The sequence below is a fragment of the Arachis ipaensis genome, chromosome B10, assembly GCF_059453495.1.
Source record: "Arachis ipaensis isolate K30076 ecotype BB chromosome B10, ASM5945349v1, whole genome shotgun sequence".
Classification (NCBI taxonomy): Eukaryota; Viridiplantae; Streptophyta; class Magnoliopsida; order Fabales; family Fabaceae; genus Arachis; species Arachis ipaensis.
The window spans coordinates 12625155-12648936 of record NC_142435.1 but is presented as its reverse complement, the minus strand read 5'-3'; the positions used below and the strand labels follow the sequence as shown (position 1 = coordinate 12648936).

The window sequence follows — 23782 nt, the reverse complement described above, 5'->3', positions numbered from 1 at the left end:
ATAGCCCAGAAAAAGAGGAACCTCGGCGCCGACAAAAGAACGGCTTCCCTCGTGGAAACTACAAAACTACTAAAGGCCGGATTCATCAAAGAGCTCAGATACTCCACCTGGCTAGCCAATGTGGTAATGGTAAGAAAAAGTAATGGTAATTGGAGGATGTGTATGGACTATACAGACCTTAACAAGGCCTGCCCAAAGGATGCATACCCCCTCCCATGCATTGATAAACTTGTTGATAATTCTTTTGGTTTCCAATGCCTAAGTTTTATGGATGTCTATTCTAGTTACAATCAAATCTTAATGCATGAGGCTGATCAAGACAAAACTGCTTTTATCACTGACAATGGTAATTTCTATTATAAGGTTATGCCATTCGGACTCAAAAATGCAGGTGCAACCTACCAACGGCTCATGAACAAAATTTTCGCAAAACAAATCGGACGGAATATAGAAGTCTATGTCAACGATATGGTGGCAAAATCAATACACACGGAAAACCACGTCGAAGACCTAACAGAGATATTCCAATAACTTCAGAAATACAATATGAGGCTAAACCCAGAAAAATGCGCTTTTGGGGTACATAGTGAAAAATTCCTCGGTTTCATGCTCACTTGCCGAGGCATTGAAGCAAACCCCGATAAGTGCCAGGCGATCTTAAACATGCGAAGTCCAAGGATGGTCAAAGAGGTCCAACAACTGACTGGTCGACTAGCAGCATTAGCCAGGTTCCTGCCTCGTATAGCCCACCGAGCACACCACTTTTTCAAAAACTTAAGGAAACAAGAGGAGTTCCAATGGACCGACGAGTGTGAAACGACTTTTACAGAACTAAACCATACTTTCAGCTCCCCCAATCCTCCAAACCCCAGAAGTAGGTAAACCACTTTATCTATACTTATCTATTACTAACCATGCTATCAGTTCTGTATTGGTAACAGAAACAAAGAAGCAACAACACCCAGTATACTTCGTTAGTAAATCACTCCAGAATGCCAAAACTCGCTACCCAAAGTTGGAAAAACTAGCCCTAGCTCTAGTTACAACAGCCAGGTGCCTGCGACACTACTTCCAAAGCCACACCATCATGGTTAGAACGAAGCAACCCTTAAGACAAATACTGTCGAAACCTGAACTAGCTAGGAGACTAATCAAATGGTCAATCGAATTGTCAGAATACGACATCCAATACCAATCCAGAGGAGCCATCAAGTCACAAGCACTAGCCGACTTCATTGCAGAACTTACTACGGAAGAACAAGCTCCCGAAGATATCATGTGGACACTATACATTGACGCAGCCTCAAATAGCAAAGGCTCTGGAGCAGGAATACTCCTCGAAGGAGATCACGGAACACAATTCAAACAATCATTACAATTCACTTTTCACGCAAGCAACAATCAAGTAAAGTATGAAGCTTTAATAGCAGGACTGCGGCTGGCTCACACCTTGGGTATCACACAAATAAACGTCAAATGTGATTCTCTCCTGGTGGTACAACAGGTAACATGCAACTTCCAGGTAAAAGACCCACTATTAGAAAAGTACAACAAAACAGTCAACAACCTCATTAGTACCTTTCAAAAATTTAATATTTCCCATATACCTCCCAAAGAAAATGACAAAGCAGACATCCTTTCAAAATTAGCAACAACAAGAAGCCAAACAACAACACCTATATTATCTCAACTAACACTAGATGAGCCTAGCATTATGCTAACAACTATTTCGAGTATCTTGCAGGAAGACGACTGGAGATCACCCTTCATAACTTTCTTGAAAACATGTATTATCCCAAACAGCATCCAAAACCATCGAAAATTCAAAAGAAGAGCAAGTTTCTACACCATGCTCGGAACAGAACTATACAAAAGAGGATTTACAAGACCCCTTCTACGATGTCTAAACTCGGCAGAAGCCAAATTGGCAGTAGATGAAGTGCATGAAGGAGTCTGTGGAACATACATCGGCGGCCGAGGCCTAGCCGCCAAAATACTACGAGCAGGCTACTACTGGCCGACGCTAAAACAAGATTGCATGGGTAAAGTCAAACACTGTGACCAGTGTCAACACCACGCACCAATCACCCACAACCCGGCCGAGCAGTTACATAAATCCGAGATATGTTGGCCGTTTAACAAATAGGGGCTCGATATCCTCGGCCGATTTCTACCCGCTCCAGGTCAGGTTAAATTCTTAATTGTCGCCATAGAGGCTACACCATTGGTAAAAATCACTTCCGAAAAAATGAGTTCTTTCGTATGGAAAAATATACTATGCCGCTTTGGTATTCCTCAATTCATTATAACCGACAACGGTAGACAGTTTATAGATCAAAAATTCACAAACTTCTTATAAAATTTCAAGATAATCCAACAATTTTTCTCTGTTGAACATCGACAAACTAACGGTTTAGCTGAGCCTGCCAATAAGATAATTTTGCAGGGCCTCAGAAAGAAGCTCGACGACTCAAAAGGAGAATGGGCCGAGCTTATTCCTGAAGCACTGTGGAGCTATAACACAACAGAACAATCATCAACAAGGAAAACCCCCTTCAAGCTCGTCTATGGAAGCGATGCCATGATACCTATCGAAGTATCTCTACCAAACATCAGAACAACAAACACAAATGAAACCGACAAGGTTGAAGCCAGGAAAGCCAAGCTGGACCTCATAGAGGAGGAACGAAACAAATCAGCATTAGACCAACTAGCATCCAAGCGAGCTATAGCTCGGAAATACAATCGAAAACTCAAACCGAGGAATTTCACAGAAGGAGACCTCGTACTCAGAAAGGTCGAAGACGTACGAAAACCACAGGGGCATGGTAAACTAAGTGCCAATTGGGAAGGTTCGTACCGAATCCAACAAGTTATCGGCAAAGGAGCCTACAAGATACAAAAGCTCAATGGAACCACCCTACCAAACACTTGGAATGTATCATCTTTGAAAATGTACTTTAGCTAATGTATATGTCGGACACGGTGATGCACTCTTTTTCCTACTGCCAGATTTTATCCCTAAAGAGGGTTTTGTTGGAGAGGTTTTAATGAGGCACACCACCCCGCATTTTCACAACTTATTCTACTACAATAAAACACAACTAGCTATCCCTAGTATTCAAATTACATCAACAGCTTCAAAACAAACAATACTAATTATGCAATACATTCAAACATATCTAACGAAATGCGACTAACATCAATCCCTTGCAAAACCAATTCTAACATCATCAAACTTGGTTGATCAAACACGTACATCTTAGAGCGAACAAAGTCCAAATGACTACAAGTCGAAGTAACGCTAATAACATATACCTCGCGCATAAATTTTTCCGCGCACAAAGTCAACACACAAACGAGGTGCATATCTCACACGAATAACAAAACTCTCAAAACTATACTTCAACTCCTAATCATTCAATTCTCACAAGCAAACAAAAACACACATGAAAACATCTTCCAAACAGCGCAAACTTGTAATAGCAACATCAAATCCTCAATACCACAATATTTGGCTAAATGCCAGAAGTTCACCACAAACAGTCAAAAGAAAATAAGTCAAACAAGTTTTAAGAACTATCTATTACAAATTTAAACATCAGGGTTCTCCCTCTCACCCTCGACACCATCCTCATCCTCAATCAATTCATCCCCAACCACAACCTTACAAGGGTCCATCTTCGAAAGATCAGCAGCAGGAGCAAGAAGCTTGGCCTGCTCGACAGCCCTGTCAAATCCAGCTGAGAACATCTCCAAGCCATGATCCTCTTTCTCAGTTTCAGCCTGCTTTTTCTCCACTCCAAGAGCCACCAGTCTCGCCTCCAGACCCACGTTCTTCTCCTTCAATTCTGTCTCAGCCTTCTCACACGTCGTCAATTTCTCTTGCAGTGTATTAATCAAGTCAAGAGCATCACAAAGCTTGCTCAACTTCTCCACATTTTCTTGCATCAGCTAAGCCATGGAAGCCTTATCAAAGGAGTCCTGAGCATGTTTCAGCTCCTGGGACCGACCTATACACATCAGACGTATTCCCACCACCTGAAATCCACACAGACAGTATCACTCAAACGAAGCAAGCAACCAAAAACGGAACTATAATAAAAACAATACTTAACAATACCTGCAGAAACTGAGCAACGCCAACATCACCAACATCATGAACAATCTTCACATCAGAGGGATTCTGGGCATGCTCATCAGCAACAGCAGAATAGGAGAAGTGCTCTCCCCATACAGACGTCAAATCCTCACTTCCCCTATAACCATCCAAAGCCCTCTGATTATCAGCAAATCGTTTCACCTGTTCCAAATCGACGCTTTTCTCACCGAGTATATCCTCGGCCCCATCCATTTCTCTCTCTTTCTTTTCCACCTTCTTCCTTTTATACCTAATTTTCTTCACCGGGGAACCCTGGTTCACCTCGGCCCCCACCTCAGCAGCAGCCTGACTACTCGAGCCTTGCCTCTCAACATTCTTTGACCGAAAGAATGCGCGCAAGCTAGTAGAAGTCACCTTTGGAGCTTTTTCCACTGCAAAAGTACAAGGTACTAAGAGCACACGACAAAACAAAATATCAAAGCAAACAAGAGAAGACCAACAACTATTTACCTATATACTCAAACAAAGCATCTTTATCAGATTCAAGATCAAGCATATCCACAACAGAAAGCAGAGAAGAAGACGATACATGATTCACTAAAAACTCAACAACCATTTCGTTTTTATACTCCATCACATCCATCCCCAGAATTTGCCTAGGCCTCGAAACCCAAAACAAAGTGAATTTTTCTAACAAACAATGATCAACATACCAGGGAAAATCATTCTCAACCACACCAACTTTCAAAAACATGGATTTAAAACCTTTGAACGAAGAACGATAAAGGCTGAAAATAGCCCGTCCAGGAGCACTAGCAAGGTTTAGCTAACACCCCCTCTTCACACCTTTGCATTAAAACAGAGCAAAAAATACTTCTAGAGACGGTTCCATTTCTAAAACACCCATCAAAATCTCAAAAGCCCTAATAAACGCCCACGAGTTTGGATGCCATTGTGATGGGGCACATTTCAATTGCATCAAAACTCCCCACTCGAATTCGGAAAACGGAAACCTAACCCCTAACTCCACAAACACAGCATTGTACATGTAAAAGTACTCGAAACCCTCACCCCGATGAAAAATCCGATCATCCGCATTGCATGGCATGAACTTAAGGTTTATCTCACTACCCTCCCTAACCCAAGACGACGACGAACCCAACTGGGATACGCTAAGCTCATCATCAAAACTAGAAACCCAACCCTTCACCGAGTCGGCAACCCACCCGTATGGATTCAAAGGATCCCAAACAAAAACCTCTTCCACAACCTTATTAGCATCCTCGACTAGTTCCTTCTTCCTCTTACCCTTAACCCTCTTATCAACCACTACACCCTTCCCTTTATCCATCAGCAAATTTACAGCAGAACTAGGAGAAGAGAAACGAAAACAAAAAGCAACAGTCACTAACCTTTTTTTCTCATTTTGAAAACAACGCAGGGAAGACGTAGACCAAAAACGGTAAGCCAAGAGTCCAGAAAATTAACCAGCCCACTAAGCCACATCTTCAGATAAACAATCAAAACCCCCAACCAAATTCCAACCGTTGATCACGATTACCAACTTCAACATCAACGACTCTGATCTCCAACCATTCCCATTCCCAACACACAATTATAACGCACGTTTCCCGGAATTCTCTCTCCTATACAATTAATTTACCGCCTAAAATTTCAACCTTGACAAATTTTTCAAAAAACCCCCACAAGCAAACAAGTCGACCTTGGGGCTACCACTATACTCGGTCCCGAGCTATAAATAAGCTCGACCTGTTATAGCTCGGCCTTGAAAAATAAGTCAAGCTTGGGGGCTATGATCCGTTACCCAAACCTTGGCCCACAACAACAACAATCTCGAAACCTAGTATAGCTGGAAGAGAAAACCCCTCTAAAATAACCGCTCCACTCAAGCTACCACTATCCTAATAAACTCGGGTAACAACCAGCATGGACTCCGTCAAACCAATAACAAACTTGATACGAATAACGGAGTACACAACAAACAATCAGATATATATACCAGCACGTAACTAGTCAAGAGGTACGCAATTCATTCTAGTCTTATTCTGAACTCTCTCACATTCATACTTACTTGAGCGTTGGAGTCCCTTTTCAGGTACCCAACACTGCCTTCCTAGAAGAAGACGACGTTCCACCCTTTTTACTCCAAAGAAAGTTAGTTCAAGTACCACCAGAACAAGCTATACCTCGGAGTCAACTTTCACACAAGAACACTATGTTTAAATCATAATATCACTGTTGGTATAAATTTTTCTTTTCCTCATTTAAAAATGATTATATGGTTGAAATTAAATTATGTACAATCATATTAAAAATAAATCATACAGGTATACCTATACATAAATACAGTCATGTCAATATTAATATATTTTATTTACAAGAGTTCTTTATAAAAGTAATATAAATATATATAGGCGAATTCTACTTAATCCTTTCTAAAATAATATGTAAAATTATTTCCTATAATGTGTTACATTTTAATTAGATATTTACTTTTAATTTGAGTTACTATTTTAACCATAATTAAATTATATTATAATTAAATTTTTAAAGAGATAAATATATAATTTATTAAAAGATTAGAAACTAATTCTTTTAATTTTTCAAATCACATTAATGGTAGCCCTAATCCTAAATTTTTCTTTCTCGTTGGCTCCCCTGCTCTGCGTCGTTGCGTCTCTTTGCTCTGGTGTGTCTCTCGTCGTTCTTGCTTGCTCCGGTGCGTCTCTAACACTGCGCGGTCACGTCTGTGGCTCCCCTGCTCTACGTCGTTGAGTCTCTTTGCTCTGGTGCATCTCTCGTCGTCGCATCCTCGTCCGTCGCTGCTATCACCCCTGGCCAAAATTTGCTTCGCCTTGCTTGGATAGGTTGGTTTTCTCTCTTCTCTACATTCTTGAAACTCCCTATCAGTTTTTTTTTTTTTTTTTTTGTTACTCAATTGGCTTATAATTTGATTACAATCAACGAGGCGGTGCTGCTTGAGAGGCGCGACGAGAATGAAAGAATAGAGGGATCGAAAGGCCGAAAGCCATTACAGAGGGTTAGGATACATCTTCTAAAAATGATTTGAAAAAAAAACCATTTTTAATACTTTAAAAAATTGTATAATTACCCATTTTAAAAACTAATTTAATTATAAAATAGTCTAACCATAATTAACCTAATAACCAATTAAAAAATAACACATCACATAGAATAAGTTACTTATTACTTTACAAAGGAAATGATAGAATTCACCACATACATATATATATATAGTGAGAGAAGACTACTAATAAGACTATAAAGAATCTCCTACTTTCTCAAGCTCAAAAGTCTCTCTTCTTATCCATTCTCTGAAAAACTTGAGACCCTAACACTAACAGAGTGAGAACCAAAGGTCCTCAATAAAAAATGAGAATGCTGCAAAAGTAATAAAAAATAAATACAAATAGTAAACGCGCATCTCAAAATTTTTTATTTTTATAAAAACTTACGTTCTTTATTTCTTTATTTCTAATTATTTACCTTACTTTATACAAACACATATCCTAAATATTTTGTTGTATTCACTAAAGAAACACCTAAAGGTTATCTTAAGAATATTTTATGTAAATTAAAATTAACATTTTAATATTTAAAATAATAAACAAGATGAATATTTCTTGATTCTAGCTACAATAAAGTTAAAAATTTTATTTTTGAACAGAATTGAATTGGATGCCACTTAGACGAAGTTTGAATAATAATAATAAGAGTAAATCTCCACATACAAATGATTTTTCATACAAGTCATTTATAAACACGCCGTTTCACATTTTTTTTTTGTGCATCTTTTTCTTCTTCTTTCTCCGTGCTTTCTCTTCCTCTTCCTCTTCCTCTTCCTCTTTCTCTTCTTCTTTCTCCGTGTCTCTTTTTCTTCTCTTCCTCCCTCTTTTTTTATTGAAATTTCTTCTCTTCTTTTTGTTTTCTCTTTCTCCTTCATCAAAATCACCAGAAAAAACGAAGAAACATTATTCAAGGTACGTTTCTTGCCTTCTCTTTCTCCTTCTTCTTCTTCTGAAATCGTTTTTGAAGAAGAAGAAGCAGCAGAAGATGAGGAGAAAAAAGAGAAAGAGTTCTGAATTATGCATAAAGTGTACTTCAACGAATTTTGGGTGTATTTTTGTAATCCTTTGGGTGTATTGATTTCAAGAAGAAATATACTGTTTCTCCCTATATTGGGTCTATATTGGGTGTATTTCTTAAATCCTTTGGGTGTATTTCTGTAATCCTTTGGATGTATTTCTGTAATCGTTTGGGTGTATTTTTGTAATCGTTCAGGTGTATTTCTGAAGTTCCATCATCTTTAAAACAATTTCAAAACTTGATTTCAGAAACCATGAAAATCCAAAAAAACAGAAGGAGATCGAAGACAAAGAGAGAACGTTTTTCCATACAAATCATACAAGTCATTTATATTCACGCCGTTTTCACGCTTCTTCTTCTTCTTCTTCTTCTTCGTAAAAAAGGAAACAAAGATGAAACACGCGAAGATGGTTTAGTAACGCGCGTGTTAGGCTCAACTTGTAAGACTTGTAAACAAAAATGACTTGTATGTGTAACACTCCTCTAATAATAATATTGTTATTGTTATTATAAACATTTAGCTGTTGAGGTGGTTTTCCTCAAGCCAGTTAACAGTAAAGTCCATCTCACTATTTATTAAGTGATGGTACAAAATACAAATTACTAAGTTGGCAGCCCTGCGTTAAATATAAAATCAAGCACAGTAAAGCTACCTTACATTTTGCTCACAGAAAAATTTTACTTGCAACTAAGTTTAAGGATCATTGTAATTTGTGATGTCTATCTGCTAAGCCTACGCTCTTTTCCTTTGAAGGCTAGTAATATATCTGAGTTTCAGTATCAAAATGGATAAATGATATAGACTCGTCTTCCATGTGACTAGTAAGATACCAAAGACATTTTTTAATTGATTCCAAATGCCATCGGGAATTGTCTTCCGAAAAGAAGGGTTGAATCTTTTGGTTAATCTCCGTCCAACTGCATCCTGGATTCTTCTTCAGTCCAAGCTTTTTCATTTTTGATCTCACCATCCGCATTTCATCCCACTTTTGAACAGATGCATACATATTTGACAGGATAATATAGGTTGATGGATCATCAGGATTCTTGTCAATTAGCATTCTTGCAATTTTAACCCCCAAATCAAGATTTCTGTGCAAACGACATGCAGAAAATAATGTGCTTAACAACCCAACATCATCCGTGATTGAAGGATTTCTTTGCAGAATCTCATAGGCTTCATTTAATCTTCCAGCACGTCCAAGAAGATCAATTAAGCATGAATAATGCTCAACTCTTGGCATAATGCCATAAACATTGATCATTTCGTTGAAATAATAGCATCCTTCATCCACCAACCCTGCATGGCTACAAGCAGATAATATGGCAAGAAAAGTAACTCTGTCAGGTTTCACATTCCACTGAAGCATGTCAGCAAAGAGTTTTAAAGCTTCATGGGCCCGGCCATGGGACCCATAAGCTGTAATCATCGAAGTCCAAGACACCAAATCTCTCTCCGGTAAAATTCTAAAAATACCAAATGCTTCATCAACAGCACCACACTTTGCATACATATCAAGAAGAGCCCCCATAACTACTTCATTGTCTTCTAAGTTGCTCTCAATAATCAATTTGTGAACCTCTTTACCCTTTTCTAGAGCTGCTAGTTGTGAACAAGCAGCTAAAACACTAGTAAAAGTAATAGCATCTGCTTCTACATGAGCTTGTCTCATGTCACTAAACACGTCATAGGCTTCAAAAAATTTCCCTGCCGTCATATATCCAGAAATCATGACGTTCCAAGAAACGGCATTTGTCTTCGGTATTAACTTAAAGATGGCTTCAGCTGACCCAACCTTTCCACATTTGAAGTATAAATCCATTAGGGAGGTATTAATAAAAATATCAGGTTGTATGTTGTTTCGTATTATATATCCATGCACGAATTTCCCCTCTAGTAATCGAGCTGATCGTGAACAAACCATTACTATGCTACTTAAAGTAGTCAAAGTTGGCTTGATTCCCTCATTGTACATCCTCCTAAAATGTTGAATACATGAAATGATGTCACCTTTCAAACCATATCCTGCAATCAAGGAATTCCAAGCAACCACGGTCCTTTTGGGCATTTGCTCAAAAACCTCTATGGCATTTTCTAGGTCACCGCATTTTCCATACATGTCAACAAGAGCAGAACTAATGAAACTATCTAGCTGAAACCCACTATTAATTAACTCCTTGTGAATTTCCCTTCCCCTCTTCAAATCCAAAAGTCTAGCACATGAGGAAATAGCTGTTGTGATTGTAACTGAATCAGGCTCAAAACCAAATCCTCTCATTATGCTAAAATAACGTAGGGCCACTTCGAATTTTCCATTTTGGTAATAACAAGAAATCACTGTATTCCAGCTTGCCACATCCTTTTCAGGCATTTCCTCAAAAATCTTTATAGCATACTCAAGTGCATTGCATTTAGCATACATACCGACAAGAGAGCTTCCAACTACAATGTCTGTCATTAAACCAGCTTTTACCAAACAGGTATGAATCATTTTCCCTAAGATGACTCTTCTCAACCCGCCACAAGCCTTGAGAACACTCGGGTAAGTATAACTATCAGGTTTAAGGTAAGGGTAATGCAAGAACTTCTCAAAAAGCTCTAGAGCTTCCACATACATGTAATTCTTAGAGTAACCAGCCATTAGGCCATTCCACAAAGAAATCTCACTTGGATTTTCAATGGTATCAAAAGCATGCTTTGCAAAATCATATAAATGACAAGAAACATACAGGCTAATCAGGTTCCTGCAAAAGGAAACATCACTTTGCAACCCCAAAGTCACAACCTTCTGATGGATGAGTTTCCCTTGCTTAAGTGACTTGGAAGTCACACTGGCTTTCAAAAGGGATAGAAGTTTTCTTGCATCCATTCAGCAATGGCTACAGAGATACAACAAAGAAACTATAATTAATCTTACCACATTAAGGGAGAAACAAAAATCAGAAATATAATCTACAAAACAAGAGGGTGTAAAAAATAAACACACCTAGGGAAGAGGTTGTTGGGATGCCCGTATTATTCAATATAATAAGAAAATTAGCTTTATTTAATTGTATACTATAAGTTTTAATATTTTTTACAGTAAAAAAAAATTGACAAGCAATAAAAGAAATATAAATGTTAAGAATCATTACACTTGAGAATCAGAGTTGTTGATATCAATAAATATAATTAACTATATAAGGAAGGATGTGGAGCCAAGTGCAAAACATACATTGTAAGCAAATTACTAAGTTACAATACAGTGGTGGTAGCATATATACCACTCAATGCAGAATTCTCAGTGGCAACCTGGAAATACGATATGATTTGAAGGATGTTGCTTCATCTCCATAAACAAAAGCAAACTGTGAAGCTAACCCTACCACTTAGACAAAAAACACCTATAATTATATGCATAAATAAATAAATAAAGACAAATACATATATAAATTCAGTTTGTGACAATCTATGAGGTAAAATTACGGATCCATTTTCATTTTTTCCAAAAGATAAAAAATAAAAGAACTTTCAAAGGACTTAGACAGCGTGCCTCACACTTTCATTATTTCTACCATGTCGATATGCAGATATGATGCAGAATATATGTTAGTAATTGTTGATTGTTTTGTTCAAATTGGTAAATAGATTAAAATAAAATGAGCAATAATGTTTTTATTGGCAAGTGAGACATAAATGAAATTGAAGCACATAAGAGTATTACTACTCCGACAGTCAAAACAAGAAACATATACAGGAATGATGTCTTTGGAGATACGCAAACTTGCCTCTACTCATTCATTCATCTACAAAATCACTGAAGAAGAACATATCTGGAGGCAGAAAATTAACAGCAGCAACAAGAATAACTAACACAATAAATTTGACATAAAGATGATAAATGAGCAACATGAACAGGAAATTAAATTTCTTGAACAGATGAACTCACCGAAAGAAAGTAGCAGCAACAGACGAGACTAATAATCAAATATCAATAACTAATAACATAGCTAGAACAAATAAGAAGGTTAAGCTAGAAAATTGAATAAGACGAGATTGAATGGCGTATACCTCGCATCATGTTAGGACCACGCACCCAATCTGAGCTTCCACTCCCGCAGCCAGCATTCCTTTTGACCCTAATTATCATATTCAAATAATCAGGATAACAAATTATAAATTTCGAACAAATGAATAGCATTAAAATCAAATTAAAATGTGCAAAAACCCTAAATGCTTAGCAGAGATATAGGAGCGATGAAGCACATGGAAGTGAGAGAAGGCGAAGCTGAGGAGATGCAAGAACCAGAGAAGAGGCAATTAAGCAAGAGGCACGATGCGATGAAGCAGAGGCCAGTGGCACGACAGAGAGACGGTGAAGCAGAGCTGCAGTGTTGACGCCAGCAACGGCAGACGTATGCAGCGGCGGTGGAAGAAGATGCAACAAAGTGGGCGACGAAGCAACGCGAACGGAAACAACGGAGCAGAAGACTACCAGCGACGAGCAGGGGACAATGAGACAAGAGAGCGTTGCCGTCGAGGGGGAGCAGATTGCGACTGGTCAGGAACAAGGGGAGGAGGAGGGGAGGAAAGATTAGATAAATTAAAATTTTTAGATTTGTCCTTAATTTTTGTCTTAATTTTACACGTGTATTTAATCATGTCACATTTAATCATGTCACATGAGTACACATGAGTAAAAATAATTACTTTTTATAAATATTCATAAAAAAATAAAGAGAAAAGGACAAATAGGTCCCTGACCTTTTGCCCCGCGAACATTTTCGTTCCTGACCATTGAAAAATACTTTTAAGTCCCTGACCTTCACAAAACTTGCACGGATTAGTCCCTCCGTCCAAATGCCTCCGTTAGGGACTGATCTGTCCAAATGCTTCTGTCAGGGACTGATCCGTCCAAATTTTCTGAAGGTCAGGGACTTAAAAGTATTTTTCAATAGTCAGGAACAAAAATGTCCGCGGAGCAAAAGATCAGGGACTTATTTATCCTTTTCTCAAAAATAAATATAGTTGCATAATAATTGTGGCTAATGAATTATAACCAAGGTTCTGAAAACCGGACCGGATATCAAACCGTTTTAGTCACTGGTTCATTGGTTTACTGGTCCAACCGGTCTAACCGTAATTCAACTGAAAAAACCGTTCCATAATAAAATAATAAATAAATTATATATAAACATCCTAAATATCTTTCAAATTTAAAACCCTACCTAAAATATCACCAACTAAATGTAATTAATTATCAAAATATGCAATAACTTGCTGCAAATTTGTTGACAATTAACATAATTATACTTCCATTAAAAATAGCTGGATTGAATTACAATGCACAAGTTGAAGATAGAGAATATTGTCTTAATGTATCTAAGTCAAAAAGTAAAACAAAAAATGATAGTATTGCACAATAAACACACAACAGAGCCCGAAACAAACACGCAACACAACAGAGGCTGAAACAAAAACACAACAAAACCTGAAACAAAAAGAATCCAACACGGAGGAGGGGTAGCAAGTCGGCAGAGATCAAGAACAGGGACAGTGCAACCAAACAATGAAAACAGAATTTTGTTTATATAACAAAACAATCAAAACATGAATCATACAATCACTAATTGCAAATTTTTTCTTCATAAGAACAGAACAATGAAAACATGAAGCATATAATAAATCAAAAGATCACCAATTGCAAATCTTTTAATAAGAACAGAAGTTAGAACAGTGAAAAATGAAGAAAGATTGGTAGTTTTCAACCCAATTTTAACAAAGCTCATCACAATGATTAACAACAAAAAAAAAAGCAATGAAGGAACAGTGAATCAATAAAATAGGCAGTGCAAATTCAAGAAACTTTAATAAAATTTAACTACAGAAACAGACAGTAAAGCAGTAATAGAGTTATCAATTTAAAATTTATCATCAAATACATTTAGTGAGCAAAACCAATCAACCAAGTACTGACTGGGCATTCGAAAAAAAAAATCAAAAGAACAGTTAAATCACAGCAAAAACACAAGAATAAGAACATTTAAAACAAAGCAACCCAAAAAAAAATCTAAAAATCACCATTGCTGAAAACAATGATTTGATCCGTGTATGCTCAAAGAATTAAAAGCTAAGCTTACAGGAAAGTGAAGAATACCAAAACCAAAGAACCTTCAATCACAGCTTAAATCAAGAACAGAAAATCACAATAAAAACAGAAAAAAATTAAAAGTAACAGAAGAACAACAGAACAACAACACAAGAACAATTAGCAAATTAACAAATTCAAAATAACAGTTAAAATTTCCTAATTACTTAGATCCAATTATTCTAATTTCACATGCAATCAACTTACTAAGTTTCTAAAAGCTAGAAATTATAAAACCAACCAGAAATATGGTTAAAGCATTTCATCAAACATGTTCAGTGCCGTAAAATTAAAACAAAATAAGAAAATTCAAAGCTTAATATCAATGTGATAGATAAGAGAACATAACTATTGTAACTTCAATTCAGTCTATGAAATAATCCAAACCACTGCCAAATCTAATAGTTACTTATTGTAATAGAAATCAGAAGTTGCAGAGTTTGAAGCAGAGTATTGGTGTTGTGTGAGTGTATTGTCTGGTGGCGGGTTTAGGGAACTCACGGCGGCGACAAAAGAGAGCAGTTCGACGGCTAGGTGGAGCGCGCGGGTTGGTCGCAGTGTTTGAAGCAGATCAACGTGGCTTCCAGACGAACACGAATGCGAACTCGAACGGTGAACGGGGAGTGAACGCGAACAGTGAACGCCGAGCGAACGTGAACGGCGAAGAACGCTAACGAAGACGACAGCTGAACGAAGACGCGAACGTGAACGGCAAACAAACGGCGACGGAAGCGCGGCTGAGCAGACAAAGACGACGGACGCCGAGCTCGAGGAAGCAGCCGCGATCGGTGACAGCGAACAGGGGTTGAAGACTTGGATCACGAGGGAAGCTAGATAGACGGACGGATGGCGAACTTTGAGTGCGACGGACGCGGCAGTATGCCACTCCTTGCGGCGGTGGTGTAGGCTTACAGTGCTAGGGTTTTTTGGCTGGGGTTGTGTGATTTGATTTCTTTCTGAATGGACGAAAGAAAGGGGGAAAGGGAGAAAGAAACGGAGGAGCTTCCGTTTTTGTGTAAACCGGGCGGGTTCCGGTTCGGTCCAACCGGACGGTTCTTGTCCGGTTCAACGGTTTTTTACCGGTTTTCTGAACAACGGTTTTACATGGCTAACCCGACTGCTAATGTTGTCGGTTTGCGGTTGAACCGGCTGACTGGCAGGTCCAATTTTCAGAACATTGGTTATAACTCAAATAGCATAGTCTCCTCATACTCATATAAAAGGTCGCAGATTCAAATCTTCTTATCTTTAGTTAAAAAAAAAAAAACTGCATAATAATTATGTAAAACATTTTATACTTGTATAAGAATGAATATCAATCTAATCAAATATGATAAAATATAAAAATAAAGAAATTGAAGAAACCGATTTTTTCTTTTGAACAGTAGTATTTATAAATCATATCATCTGATTTATATTGTTTAACATTTTTAAAAAAATCACAAATTGGACCATTCAATATATATTTTTTAAAAATAAACATTTTTTAAAACCGAAATCGAATCTTTTAATTTTTATTTTCAAAAATTAAAAAAATACAAACCGTACTCTCTGGTTTATAATTTGTTTTTACTCCTCAAATAAATTGACCCTCCAATTTGATCAATATCAATTTTTAAAAAAAAAAGTGTCATATAAAAAAAATCTAAATTTTTAATAACAATATATTACACACATATTTAATTAATATAAAAAATTAGCCATAATTTTTTTAAAAAATATTTTCATAAAAAAATTAAATTGTATGAAATTTAAAATAAAAATAAACAAATTTAATTTTTTTATTTTATTAAAAATTAATTTATCTAATATTTAAAAAAATAAAATGTCAAAAATTAAAAATTAGACACAAACTTACAAAAATATAATTTAGTCTAAAAATGTAAATTAAAGAGTTGACAATTTGATGAGCAAAATTTTATTGTAAGATAGAAAAATAACAAGAGAATAAACTAAAAACAAATGAAATATGTAAATTACAATGCTTCCTTCTCAAAAATATTCTTCTTGTTTCTTCAATGATTTACGTAATCATCCGATTTTAGTAAAACAATTTTTGGGATTTTTTTTTTTTTTTTTTTTTGTGATTGGCATCACAAAAATTATGTATCATGGTTCTCATTACTTTAGCAGGCTGAATTGATGTGAAATTTTACAAAATCACAATTCGATAAGTGCACCGAGTCGTATTAAGTAATATTACGGAAGTGGATTATCGTTTCACGAAAATTAATGGACTAAGGTAAATTGATTATTCTAGTCAGACAATCAAAAACTAAAATTTCAGAGGCAATTGTCATAAAAATAGTGAATCAAATAAAAACAAGTTATAAATGGTTGAGAATTTAAAATTATTAAAAGAGTTAATGTTTTAAAGATACTAAAACTTTAGGAATAATGCTTTTCACTTTCTATTTTGATCCTGCAAAATGCATCTATGGCAAATCATAAATAACCAAATCTCAATCTCTTGATAATTCAGTTTCTCTTTTCTTAATAAACTATCAATTTCTTGATCAATTGATTATAATAAGAGATGAGGTACGTTTATTAGTTTAAAAACCACAAAATTCTTTAAGAGCTAAACCTAATTGATTCGATGTTACTTATCAATTCTAATTTTAAAACTTAAAGAACTATGAAAAGAAATTTTCAAGCTTAATTCCAATAATCAACTTTTTTAAGATGATAAGAGAATTTAAGTCAAATTAGATTTATTTTTCAATACATTTAAATTTTTGTGATGAAAAACGAAAAATCTTTTTTATGAAAACATTAATGCATTAATCAAAAGTAAAAAAGCTATAACATTAATCTATTAGAATCAACAGAACTTCTAATATTAGTCGAGGAGATTAGTGACTTATAATATACTTGAAAATAAAAAAAAAAATAATGAATTGAAAACAGCTGAGAGAAGGATTCGCGTATGTGTTCTTTTCCTTTAAATACTAATCCTATAAACTAATTCAGAATTCAATTAATTTAAAAAAAATTAAATCAAATCTATTCTAATTAATTAAGTCTTCTCATAGAATTTTTCCTTTAAGATAAGTCTTTCATGATCTTCTTAACAATTGGCAATTAATGCTTAATTTTATGGGCTTATACTAAGCTATGATTATCCAATTAAGTGTTTGAAGCATTGAAAGATTAGTGAAAGACTAGTAAATGATCCAAAGCCCTGGAAGATAGCCCAATGTTATGCGTTATACACATAGCTCATGCGTTATACGCGTGGATCTCCAATTGGAAAGACTTGGCCTCTATACGCATGGGTTTTGGCTGGCCATTGGAGTTGTAATTTATTGGTGCGTTATACACAGTATTCCATGCGTATAACGCATGGAAATACGCATGGTTTTCCCTCAACATCTAGGGGCTTCAATTTGTGCTTGCTTGATCCATGTTTGGCCCCTTTTCTCGTTGCTTATGCTTGTTTTTTTTGTTTGCTTCTCTTCTTTTTTATTCTTGTTTGGTTGCTTTGTAATTCTATATATTTTTTTTTTTTGTCTAAAAACTGATAAAAATTTTCATATATTTTTTATTCTTACTTCACTTATAGCTATTTTTGTCTTTTTTTAGACGTTTTATATTTTTTTAACTTATCTGCATTGCGGCACAAAAACCACTCTTTAAAGCACTCTATTTTTATCTTTATCTTTTCTTGTACACTCGCATTCTACCACCAGGACTCCTTGTCTATTGGTCATATCCCTTTAGGTTCGCCAAAACTTTCTTTTGCTGTTTTTCTAATAACTTCCGCCATCTCCCTCCACATCTCTTTCGCGCTTCCATCCCCTTTTCATTCTGCCTCTTCTCTTATCCGTCTTAGAAAAATTCTTTGTTCCTCACCTTTCATCCACCACCACCTCGTCCTTGGGTTATTCGTATGATGTATTTTTCTCAACTTTTGTTTAACACGAAAATTCATGACGAACATCATATGTTGTATTGTTAAACTCTCTCTCGAAATAATTTTACAATTAATGCAAAATTTCCGGTCGACTCTCCTTAACAAGAAGAAGTCGATTTGAGAGCTTGTCATGCCACTCCTATAGGTTATAAGATGTTCTACTCTTTTTTTAAAATATGTATTTGCGATCAGAAGGTCAAAGGTTGAGAAAAAGTCCAAAATAGTTTTACTCTCGATATTGACCACCCTAAAACCATGGCCTCCATGAATACTTTCATACTCAATCACTTCTCTTTCAACATGGTCATTTAATCTCCTCGTAAGAAAATCTTATCTTTCGAATGTATGTCTTAGACCAAACTCTCTAGATCCTCCCAAAGCCTTATCTTGTGTTGCTCGTCCGAACCCACTTACGATACATAAACATTAATCATATGAAAAGTACCTCATTCCACCATAAATTTGATAGAGATGATCCAATCACGCATCTTCTTGACATCCACTACGTCCTTTTTTCAATACTTATCCACGATAATACCTACCCAATTCCTATTCTTCACCTTTTCTGTATACCAAAGTTTGAATCTGGAGGTATCCAACTCTCTAACCTTCGCGCCGACCCATTTTGCTTCTTATAGACGCATGATGTTAATCTTCCTTCTTGTCACAGTATCTACCACCTTCATGAATTTTTCTGTTAAATAGTGTCTATATTTTATGTTCCAAATATTAATTTTCATATAATTTCAAAAAAATATTTTTTTTAATATTCCAAAAAAAAAAAATATATATATATATATATAAGCACTAAAATGCGACAAATCAGCAATTTAAATATTAGAACGCTACTTATTATAAAATAATATAATGAGTTAATATATATTAATTATAGTCATTAATTGTAGCTATTAAATTAATATATTTTATATTTATAATTATTTTTTTATATATATAAATATATATTATTAGATTACTACATTCTAACTCCAATGATTATTTCCTTACACGTTATAATATATTTAATTCACATATATTTCTGCATTATTATAATTAAATAGCTACGATTATTTCCTTATATATGATTATATTTAGTGTTATTATTTTCTTATATATATATATATATTAGCTATTAAATTAATATCAATATAGATGCTATTATTTTATTTCTTAAATATAGTAACTCTTGCATTATTATATTTAAGTCGTGATTATCTTTATAAATATTAGAATATTTTTATTTCCTTGTATACATTACTATATGGTTATATTTAAGCTGTGATGGTTATTATTTCCTCATATATATAATATTTTTTAATTATTATACATTAATTTTTATTAATATTAAAATTATTTTTTTATTAATATTAAAAAATACATATTTCACAAAAAGTTATGACTAAATCAGGGATCTTTGTAAATTATCACTAAACACATGGTTTTATATGCTAATTGATTCTGTCTAATAAAAAAAATAAACTAATTAATATCGGTTTAAAAGTGTATAATTAAACAAATAAGTTTGATTATGCGTAATTAGTATATAATCTAATTAATATATAATTTTTTAATTAATAATGCATTTATACAAATTGTAGTATAATAGGAATACCAATAATTATGTAGAATATATATATTTTTAATTAAAAATAGAGAGACTCGAACCTATAATCTCTTAGATAAGTATAAAAAGATTATTCCATTTAAACTATATAATTCGTTGGCAATTATATAGAATATTATTATTACTAAAGTATTATCAATTATAGTTGTGTGTATTCATATAATAATAATAATGACATAATAGTAATAATGATAGAATTGATCTACTTTAAAATAAAAAAATTAATCAATGCTATTAAATTAATTATACCTGTGATTATTTCTTTTTATATATAAATATATTCTTGGATTACTAAATTTTAGCCTCGATAATTATTTTCTTATACGTTAATAATTTTTTTAGTGTAACTATTAATATTTTAAAATTGAGTTTGCGTATTGATAATTTAAGGCTTCGTTTGATTGATGTATATGATGAGACATAGATACAAAGATATAGATATTAAAGATAGGGTAAAAAATCTAAACAAGCCAAAGGGATTTTAATTTGACACAAATAAGCCAAAACAAATTCTGTTTCAGCAATCAACCAAATGACATTTCTATGTAGTTCGAACCAAATAGGTTCGAACTCACCTACCCTCCACATAATTCGAACCAAATAGGTTCGAATTACAGCTATACGTCAAGCCTAAATAAATCGAACCAAATTGGTTCGAACCATAACTTAATAATTCGAACCTAATAGGTTCGAATTACAATGAGCATATTTCGAACCATAGCGGTTCGAATCAGTGAGGATGAGAGCTCTATATATATGGTCTGAACGTGAGTTACTATCATTAGAGGTGGTTTACATGGCTAGTGAGGAGAGTTTCGCAGTGTTGGTTCACCACAGAGGAACCATTAAGAAGAAAACTCGTTCTGGTGTGAAGTTCACTGATAAGGATCCTCTCTGCATTATCGTAACGCCTACGACAAGGTATGAGGACCTTGTTAGCTCTGTACTGCAGAAACTCGGGCTGGAAGGTGTGAAACGGGTTAAGAAGTTTTTTTATCGATTTCCAATCACGGTGCTCCAGAACACCGTAACGTACGATTGTTTCACGATCGGGAGTGATGAGAACTTGCAGGTCATGTTTCATTGTCGCCGGCAGTTTCCAGAGGTTAGGACACCAGAACTGTTGGCAAAGTTGGTTGACGCGGTGTCCAGCTCAGGGGGTTCGAACCGGAATACCACCACTTTAGCCATGGTAGCCGGTTCTAGCTCCAGGCCTGCCGTTGCATCTTCCTCCGTCCCTGCGTACGAGCCACCCGTCCAACCTGTCGCCTCCCCTTCGTTCGCTGTTGACCTCATCGGCAGTGTAGGCGACGAGGTCAGTGAAGGTGGGTATCTGCCGACATCTTTACAGTGTGCTGCACCGGCTGGGGTTGGAGATGGATTCTTGGATGATCCAGAGGACGATGACATCGAGCCGGATATGATTGCTGATGATAGTGGGGATGATGTTGGAGCAAGTGAGCCTGCTGGGGTGGTCGGTGGTTCTAGCTCCGGCACGCAGCAGTACCCTCCGCATTTTTCCTCTTTGGACTTGGATGCCATGAGGCAGGAGGGGGTTGCTGGGCAGCCGGCTGGATTTGGCGCTAGAGATGCTGAAGGGTATGCAGGTCTGACAGAGTTTCAGGTTGGTCAGCAATTTCCGGATAAAGAACAGGCCCTGTTAAGTGTCAAGACTTATAGCATACGGCGAGGGGTACAGTACAAGGTGGTGGAGTCCGACTATCGCCGGTATGTGGGCAAGTGTTCTGAGTTCGGCAATGGGTGCACATGGTTGATTCGGCTCAGTCTCCGACAGCGCAAGGGGATTTGAGAGGTCAAACGGTACAACGGACCGCATACTTGTCTCGCCACCTCGATCTCCAGCGACCACAGGAGTTTGGATTACCATGTGATATCGGCATTCGTTATGCCAATGGTTAGGGCTGATGCATCCGTCAGCATCAACGTGCTCCTAAATGCCACCGCCGCACACTTTGGGTTTAGGCCGACTTACAGGAGGGTCTGGTTGGCGAAGCAGAAGGCTGTTTCCCTCATCTATGGTGACTGGGATGAGTCGTACAACGAGCTCCCAAGGTGGGTGTTAGGAGTCCGGTTGACGATGCCGGGTACTGTTGCTGTGCTGAGGACGAGCCCTGTTCGTGTCGGTGGACAGGTGGACGAGTCTCGAGCTTATTTTCACAGACTATTCTGGACCTTTCCCTCATGCATCGAGGCATTCCGTCATTGCAAGCCCCTAGTTAGTATTGACGGAACCCATCTGTATGGCAAGTATGTGGAAACGTTGCTTGTCGCAATTGCACAGGACGGGAACTCCAACATACTCCCCGTCGCGTTCGCATTAGTCGAGGGTGAGAATGCTGAGTCGTGGTCTTTCTTTCTCTCCCACCTGCGTGAGCATGTGACACCGTAGCCGGGTCTGCTGGTTATCTCGGACAGGCATAACGGCATCAAGGCCGCCCTTGAGGCTCCTGACGGAGGCTGGTTACCTCCATCTGCATACCGGGCATTCTGCATTCGACATGTTGCGGCAAATTTTGCCCTCACCTTCAAGTGCAAAGACACAAGGAGGCTACTCGTGAATGCGGCGTACGCTAAGACCGAGGTTGAGTTCCAGTACTGGTTTGATATTCTTAGGTCAAAAGACCCGGCGATGTGTGACTGGGCTAACCGGATTGAGTATTCCTTGTGGACCCAGCATTGTGATGAGGGGCATAGATTCGGACACATGACGACGATTATATCTGAGTGTGTGAACTCGATCCTCAAGGGCGTCAGAAACCTTCCTGTGTGCTCCCTAGTGAAGGCAACATACGGAAGGTTGGCCGAGTTATTTGTTCGCAAAGGGAGGGAGGCTGAGGCGCAGATGGGAACCGGACAACAATTTAGTCAGCACTTGGTGAAGTGTATAGAGGCCAACTTGAAGACGGCTAGGTGCTTCACGGTTACCGTGTACGACAGGGATAACTCCAAGTTCACCGTCGCAGAGACAACTCCGACTGGTTCTTTCTCACTGGGTACCTACAGAGTCTCGCTTGCATCTCGCACATGTGACTGCGGATACTTCCAGGCACTTCATTTCTCGTGTCCCCACGCACTGGCATGCTGTGCCTACTCACGGCTTACATGGGAGCCTTATGTCCACCAGGTGTATCGTCTTAGTTCGGTCTTCAGTGTCTATCAGATGGATTTTACACCTCCCATTCCGGAGGGTTTCTGGCCACCATATGACGGGCCGACTGTCATCCCTGACCCCAATAAGAGGCGTGCGAGAGAGGGTCGTCCCAGGTCCACTCGGATACAGACCAATATGGACGAGGCTAATCCGAACCGGCCAAAGAGATGTGGGCTTTGTCGGCAGCCCGGCCACACACGTCGGAGTTGCCCACAGCTCGGAGGCGCAGAGCACACACGGGGACATGATTAGCTGTATTTGCGGCTTTGGTTCTTTTGTTATTTCAATTTAGCTTTTAGATTCCGCAATTATCGGTTTTCTTACTTGTGGTTGGTGACGCATAAAATTTGTTAACGTCACTGCGATGTACCTCGAATGGATTTTTACTTAATGAATATGTTCTGCCACCGCAGTTTTAAACGAAATGTTTCTCTAAGGCACACCGGCAAAAAAAATGTAGGACTCTTATTAAGAGATGATGCGGAAACTATGTTCGTAACTTAAGTTCCTTCCTGTGACGAATTCATAGTAATTCGAACCATCCTATTTCGAATTACTTGGTAAAGTTATGCTCATTGTAATTCGAACCTATTAGGTTCGAATTATTAAGTTATGGTTCGAACCAATTTGGTTCAATTTATTTAGGCTTGGTGTATAGCTGTAATTCGAACTTATTTGGTTCAAATTATGTGGTTCGAACTATATAGAAATGCCA

The 23782-nt window shown here is 37.0% G+C and overlaps 4 protein-coding genes across 16 annotated transcripts; 3 read left to right on the top strand and 1 right to left on the bottom strand.

Moving 5' to 3' along the window:
• Nucleotides 1-663: 663 nt before the first annotated feature.
• Nucleotides 664-2968, top strand: LOC148579178 (uncharacterized). Its single transcript, XM_088489100.1, has 3 exons — nucleotides 664-728; nucleotides 925-1504; nucleotides 2447-2968. The coding sequence occupies exons 1-3, from the start codon at nucleotides 664-666 to the stop codon at nucleotides 2966-2968; spliced, it is 1167 nt and encodes a 388-aa protein (XP_088345226.1).
• Nucleotides 2969-8775: 5807 nt separating this feature from the next.
• Nucleotides 8776-15342, bottom strand: LOC107623012 (Tetratricopeptide repeat (TPR)-like superfamily protein). Of its 13 annotated transcripts, XM_088506118.1 has the most exons (5): nucleotides 14860-15342; nucleotides 12477-12767; nucleotides 12282-12349; nucleotides 11495-11592; nucleotides 8776-11110 (listed from the first exon to the last, which is right to left on the bottom strand). In XM_088506118.1, exon 5 carries the CDS (start codon nucleotides 11098-11100, stop codon nucleotides 8986-8988), a length of 2115 nt encoding a protein of 704 aa, XP_088362244.1. In that variant the 5' UTR covers nucleotides 11101-11110; nucleotides 11495-11592; nucleotides 12282-12349; nucleotides 12477-12767; nucleotides 14860-15342; the 3' UTR covers nucleotides 8776-8985. The 13 variants fall into 13 exon arrangements, with proteins under 13 accessions (XP_088362244.1, XP_088362251.1, XP_088362231.1 ...); XM_088506125.1 differs by lacking the exon at nucleotides 11495-11592 and having other exon boundaries at nucleotides 14860-15321; XM_088506105.1 differs by having other exon boundaries at nucleotides 12282-15321.
• A 5349-nt stretch (nucleotides 15343-20691) lies between these two features.
• Nucleotides 20692-21815, top strand: LOC148579177 (uncharacterized). The gene is made up of 2 exons (XM_088489096.1): nucleotides 20692-21588; nucleotides 21681-21815. Exons 1-2 carry the CDS (start codon nucleotides 20692-20694, stop codon nucleotides 21813-21815), a joined length of 1032 nt encoding a protein of 343 aa, XP_088345222.1.
• A 178-nt stretch (nucleotides 21816-21993) lies between these two features.
• On the top strand, nucleotides 21994-23319 carry LOC148579176 (uncharacterized). Its single transcript, XM_088489093.1, has 2 exons — nucleotides 21994-22262; nucleotides 22332-23319. The coding sequence occupies exons 1-2, from the start codon at nucleotides 21994-21996 to the stop codon at nucleotides 23317-23319; spliced, it is 1257 nt and encodes a 418-aa protein (XP_088345219.1).
• Nucleotides 23320-23782: the final 463 nt, after the last annotated feature.